This window comes from Juglans microcarpa x Juglans regia, chromosome 5D (assembly GCF_004785595.1).
Source record: "Juglans microcarpa x Juglans regia isolate MS1-56 chromosome 5D, Jm3101_v1.0, whole genome shotgun sequence".
NCBI lineage: Eukaryota > Viridiplantae > Streptophyta > Magnoliopsida > Fagales > Juglandaceae > Juglans > Juglans microcarpa x Juglans regia.
The window spans coordinates 30,066,958-30,073,579 of NC_054602.1; the positions used below are offsets into that span (position 1 = coordinate 30,066,958).

The 6,622-nt window shown below is 36.6% G+C and overlaps 1 protein-coding gene across 1 annotated transcript; it reads left to right on the forward strand.

Annotated features, from left to right (window-relative positions):
* Positions 1-1,389: 1,389 nt before the first annotated feature.
* Positions 1,390-5,631, forward strand: LOC121265335 (UDP-glucuronic acid decarboxylase 1). Its single transcript, XM_041168923.1, has 7 exons — positions 1,390-2,289; positions 2,464-2,611; positions 2,729-2,808; positions 4,129-4,212; positions 4,347-4,421; positions 4,988-5,080; positions 5,279-5,631. Exons 1-7 carry the CDS (start codon positions 1,654-1,656, stop codon positions 5,486-5,488), a joined length of 1,326 nt encoding a protein of 441 aa, XP_041024857.1. The 5' UTR covers positions 1,390-1,653; the 3' UTR covers positions 5,489-5,631.
* Positions 5,632-6,622: the final 991 nt, after the last annotated feature.

Here is a 6,622-nt window from a genome sequence, read left to right on the forward strand (position 1 = left end):
AGGATGAAACGAATCAGAACAAGTATCCCATCTCGAGCATGTCGATATGGGATAGCTTAAAACGTTGCGAATGAGGCGACAAAAGGGAAGCTTCAATCCCATCTCAAGCATGTCGATAGCCCCATTCAATTGGCTAAATCATCATGGTTCACAGTTCCTTCATGAGAGTCAGGAAGGCTCAGGTTGCGTTTGGGTAGTGAGATAATTCCAAATATTCTATGAATGATAATAGAAAAATAATGATAAAATATTGAATAGTAATGAATAGTAATAAAAAAATTATAAAAAGTACATGAAAAGTAATGATAAAATATTGAATAGTAAAATACTCCACTACCCAAATGGAGCCTCAACTTAACTGAATTAGGGACCCTGAGTTAATCTCTCACAAAGTCCAACTCCATTGGTGAAGGGTTGCTACCCATTGACTCCCTTTGAAGTCAGTGGATTGAGAGGCCTCGTGGCAGCAAGGGATGCCAGATGGTCGACGCACCCCGAAAGCATAACAAAAGGTGTTATGGGGAGTCATGTGAATGGAGGAAAGCAAAAGTTAGCAAGTAAAAGGAGGGTGAGTAACTTGAAAGCCGAAGAAAATGAAAGGGACAGAGTAAGGAGAGGGAGGGCAAGAAGAGAAGATGAAAGGGGAAGAAGAAGGGACGTGGCGCTTACGGGGATACAAAATGAGAGAAGACGTAGGGCATGGACTCAAAAAGAGAATGCCGTGTGTCAAGGATAAAGAGGCACGCTGAGTAGATCCTGCATTTCACACTGCACAAAGGGACGTGTCAGATGTGCCATCGAAGTTCATGCCACTTGAATAATTATAATAAATAATTCAAATTTTTTAAATTTTTAAACAAATAATAATATTTTATTAAATTTTTAATTTTAATCTAATTTCAACTCACCATCTATCATTTAATATTTAAAATTTAAACAATTATTTTAACATGTAATGTTAAATTAGTACCACTAGAAAAACATGATTAAGACTTCGTTTGGAACATGAACTACTCTCAACTCATCTCAATTTATTATTATAACTTTTTCAAATCTCAATACAAAATATAATAAACAATTTAACTTTTTTAAATTTTAAAATAATAATAATAATATTAAAAAATAATATTCTAACAATATTTTATCATCTCAACTCAACTCAAGATCCAAATTCACTCTAAAAATGTAGCGTCAGAAACCGCTGAAGCTTCCCTTTCTAATTGGAAAATGATAAAATTATTATTAAATAATAATTTGGATACAACTATTTAATAAAATAATATTATTTTAAAATTGATTTTGATTTTAATTTTTGTTTTTATGTATTTAAATATAAAAAAAATTATTATATTTAAAATAATTTATAAGTTGTAAATGGTTGTTAGCCTGTCACTACCTTTCTAACCACTCTACCGATCAATACCAACGCGACAGTTCTTGAAGAAACGGGTCCTTCCTCGTACCGACTGAAGGAGAACACAATCAGAAATCGATGCACACAGCTTCGGCGCTTCAAATCCTTCCGATCCAATCGACCCAGACAAAAACTATTTGCGCCTAACGCTTGGGTAGAAGCTCCGAAGATAATCCATCCTTGGTTATTCAAACCAGGCACAGCACAGAGACAGTGGGGTTGAAGTTGAAGTTGCCAGCATGAAACAGTTACATAAGCAATCCAGCATTAATCACAGACGAGACGAGGAGATGTCCATGGGTCCAACCGCGCCATACTCGCCCAAAACCCTCAAACACCCCAGATCCCTTCCCATCCCCAGATCTATAAACTACCTCTTTAAAGAACAGAGGCTCCTCTTCATCCTCGTCGGCATTCTTATTGGCTCCACATTCTTCATTCTACAACCAACCCTGTCCCGCTTCGGCCCCTCCGAGCCCAACTCCTTTTCCGTCCCTCGCTCCTTCTCTTCCGGTCTGCCCCAACGCGACCAGGTCTCTAACTTCGCTCAATATCCCCCGATTAATCATGGCAAGCTTGGGCGGGTCCCGGCCGGGATCCCGCGGAAGAGATCGAGGATTGTGGTCACCGGTGGTGCCGGATTCGTCGGCAGCCACCTCGTCGATAAGCTTCTCGACAGAGGGGACGATGTGATAGTCATCGATAATTTCTTCACCGGGAGGAAGGAAAATTTGGTTCATCGCTTTGGGAATCCGAGGTTCGAGCTTATCCGCCACGACGTCGTGGAGCCGATACTTCTTGAGGTGGATCAGATCTACCACTTGGCTTGCCCGGCCTCGCCCGTTCATTATAAGTATAATCCCGTCAAGACCATCATATCCTTTACAAATTTCTTCTTTTTTTGTTTTAATTTTTCCAATGGTTCACTTATCAAAGAAAAAAAAAAATCCAATGGTTTTGTTGTGAATTTGATAAACTAATACAAACAGGCAATTGGGATTGTTTATGCATTGATTTTGAAGTATTTTGAGGTCCTTAACTGTGATTACAAGACTAATGTGATGGGTACCTTGAATATGTTGGGCCTGGCAAAGAGAATTGGAGCTAGGTTTTTGCTTACGAGTACGAGTGAGGTTTATGGCGACCCACTTGAGCATCCCCAGAAAGAGACTTATTGGGGAAACGTGAATCCAATAGGTGAGATGGTAGTTTAGTGATAAGGCGAGGTCTTTAAGATGGATCATTGTTGATGTTGTTCAATTCATGAGGCATTGGTGTCGTTTGGTTTGTTTATGAGACATTGAAAATGTTTAGGTGAGAGGAGCTGCTACGATGAAGGAAAGCGGACAGCCGAAACCTTAGCAATGGATTATCACCGAGGTGCAGATGTTGAGGTAACTGATTCTAAGATTTACATGTACAATAGCTATACAATTACCTATCCAGAAGTTATACTAATTCTATATTTCGATTTCAGTTGTTTTACTCGCATATATTGACCTAGATCTGCTTAAAGTCGCCCATATTTTAACTTTACGGGAATCACATGCATCAAAGCCTAATGAGAATACCATGAAACTCTCAAGGCGCATCGGAGATCGAACTTTGAGGTTCATTCTTTTTTTTTTTTTTTTTTTTTTTTTTGATAAATAATAAGATATTTTATTACCAAGAATAGGCACAACTCAAGGACACAAGAAGTATACAAAGGAAATACCTACTACACTCTAGAAGCAGGAAAAGACTAATACAGATTCAGTACATTGTCATCATTCCTTACAAAAATCCTAGCCCACAAACACAAAGTAGAAAAGAAAAAATTCTAAAGTTCTCCGAAAGAACGCTCTTTGTCTTCAAAACATCTCCCATTCATTTCCAGCCAAAGACACCTCATTAAACACAAAGGAACTTAATAATTGAGTAAGTCAATCAATTATTACTTAATAATTGAATATTTTATGTCATCTTAATTATCCTGTTGTTTGCCTTCAGATAATTACAGATGGATATCTATTTGTATGATATAGTTTCAGATTTTACCATCCCTGGCCTGCATCATTATCAGTTATTTCCTTGAAACTGTGTTTTGAGGACTTATCTATCTCCCAGAAACCAATTAACCAGAAATTGGTTCTAATCTTTAACAACAAAAGAGCATGATTCTAAAAATTAGAATCCTTTTGGTGGCAGTTATAAAATCTACAGCGATGTACACACTCACATTGACTCAAACTCACAGACACTTGCAGGCATTTAAATTTTCTGCTGTTCTCTATTCCACAAGGATAGGTATTCAGATATATCTTTATTGCTGCATATCTTTATCCAATTCTGGTATTTGTATCAATATCTGTGCTTCATATGCTTGGCAGCTTGAGTACTCTCAACAAAAGTAGACTGAGCACAAAATGAATGTCTAAGCCTGTTTTAAGCCTTGGCAAGTTTTGCATTCTTCCAACTATGGAGAATCCTATATTCTCTGATTGATTTGCCATTATGTGTCGAGGCATGAAATTTGATCTGTTCTGATGTCTGAATGCTTTGCAGGTCCATCATATGAACAGAAGTTGTAAATAATGTAATTGAAAATGAGATATGATGTAGTTGGGATATTTTATTTAAAACTCTATGTATGTTGCTGTCACCTGCCATTTCACCACTTTTATGAATTTACAATTGACCTGTGGTACTGATGTTGGGCTTAATGTTTACAGGTCCGTATTGCTCGCATTTTTAATACATATGGACCTCGTATGTGTTTAGATGATGGGCGTGTTGTTAGCAACTTTGTTGCTCAGGTTGTAAACCCAACTAATATCTTTCGTGGCTCTTACATTTTTATTTGGCGACCGCTAGAAATGAGATGGTCTTGATAAGGATAAGTGAACTATTTTTTTTTTTTTTTTTTAACTATAATGGCTATGTATTGTAGGCCATTCGCAAACAACCATTAACAGTATATGGGGATGGAAAGCAAACCCGAAGCTTCCAATATGTGTCTGACCTGGTATGCCTGGCAGCTTTATGTCTCATGTAATTTTACCATGACATTTACTTGGTGCACTATCACTTATATATATTTTAGTTTTTCATTTTTTTTTTTTTATTTTGGACTTCAAACTGTTGTATTTGGTATAACTTATTAAAAAGAAAAAACTGTTGTATTGGGCTTATGGATGCAGCCTAGATCCAAATTTGTTTTGATCATGAGCCAAATGAAATCATGGTTTCAAGATTTTGCTTGAGAAATAATATGAAATGTAATTGAAGCCTCAAAATAGTAGACCAAAGCTTCCAAAGAAGAAGCTTCTCCAAAATTTCATTTTCTAAAATACTCTACGTCTAAACCAGAACATTGGTCCCATTCATGGATATTACACTACAAACGTATACATAAATATGTGTATACTCACACATACATACATACATACATACATACATGCATGCATGCTAATATATATTAAAATCTAGCTTGGTTAGGGTGCTACTCATAGAAAGCCTTGCTTAAAATGCCTTGGATTGAAATGTTGAAAATGATGCAAGAGAGGAACTTAAAACGATTTCTTATGGCAGGTCAATGGACTGGTAGCATTAATGGAAGGTGAACATGTGGGGCCTTTCAACCTGGGTAACCCAGGGGAGTTCACCATGCTTGAGCTTGCTGAGGTTCGTCTTTCTTTGAAACTTCCTATTATTCCTTTGGACTGCATAGAAATGTTTTTTCCCAAGTTATACTTCTATTATCTCCCTTATGGATTCCAACAGATGCATGTGGTTTTTCTCTGAAAGTGTGTTTTTGTGTGTGGGTGAGTAAGATTCCTGGTTACTTTCAGGCTGAAATTTTCTTCTCTCCTAAATATACAGGTTGTCAAAGAAACAATTGATTCAAGTGCTACAATAGAATTTAGACCAAATACTGCTGATGATCCGCATAAGAGGAAACCCGATATTAGTAAAGCAAAGGAACTGCTGAACTGGGAGCCAAAAATCTCACTTAGAGAGGGGCTGCCACTTATGGTGAGTGATTTCCAGAACCGCATTTTGAATGAAGACGAAGGAAAAGGTTTGAAATAGAGAAGACAATAAAACTATCATGTATAGTGTGAAAGTGTATTCTTGTTCATTCATTTCATTATTATCATTCTTAGTTTAAGTTACCTGGCAATTCCAGAAACACGTTACTGTTATCGGAAGGTATACCAATTGTTTTTCTTCCACCTTTTGCATGTTTAGCAAAGGAAACTATTTTTTTTTTTTTTTTTCAAGTTTTAACCGCATTTGTATACCACCTTTTCTGGTACTAAAATTTTGGTGGTACAAGACCCTAATTTTGTGTTGGTTGTCTTTGCTGTAATGATAGATTGAGTTTCTGTACAAAAATATCTATATATCTTGTTAGAGAACTATTTCGTCTACGCAGGAGTCTTATAAAAATGATTTTACACGCTGATGTTGAGTTAGTTTTCTCATGAGTTGAATTTTTTTACTTAAACCTTTTACTAAGCCAAGACTTTGTGAAGTTAGCGTGTAAGTTGACCTTTTGGAAAATGCTTGTGTAGACATAGTAGTTCTCATCTTGTTATAGCAAGTAAATTAAGGACTTGATGACATGGCGGGTTCAGGTCCAGCAACTTCACATGAAATCTTGCTGGTTGCTACTTGCTTATGTATTGAGTGCTGAAGATTTTGGGGGCAGATCGAAGGCTTTTGAAGCTCAAGCTTGAGAAGTGAAAAAAATACAGGGGCTTCGTGGGATGGTCTTTTGCATATGCTTTACTTTACATAAAACTAATGGTGATCATTTCTTGAACCAATATTAATCACCTTGCATTTGAATATAAAATAAATGAAACAGTGTGATTACTCATGAAAAAGAAAGTATATTGAGATCGAGTGAGAGATTGTGGGCTCTATAGGATACCTCATCACCTCTCATTCGGTTACATACTTTCAACAAAACAATAGATGGAGACATACGGTACTTTTGCGTACTCTTTGCACACTCCATTATATAATGGTGGCATATTAAAAAAATTCTATGTGATTGCACACAGAATTTTTGGTGCTAAAATTCATCTTTGCTTGAAACATTCTTGCTCCTAGAGTGATAAAACTAGTCAAACAACAGTCCCCTTTAAACTCCCATAACAACCACCACTTTTTTTTTTTTTTTGTATATCTCATTAAAGGGGCCTCCCTCTCCTCTCT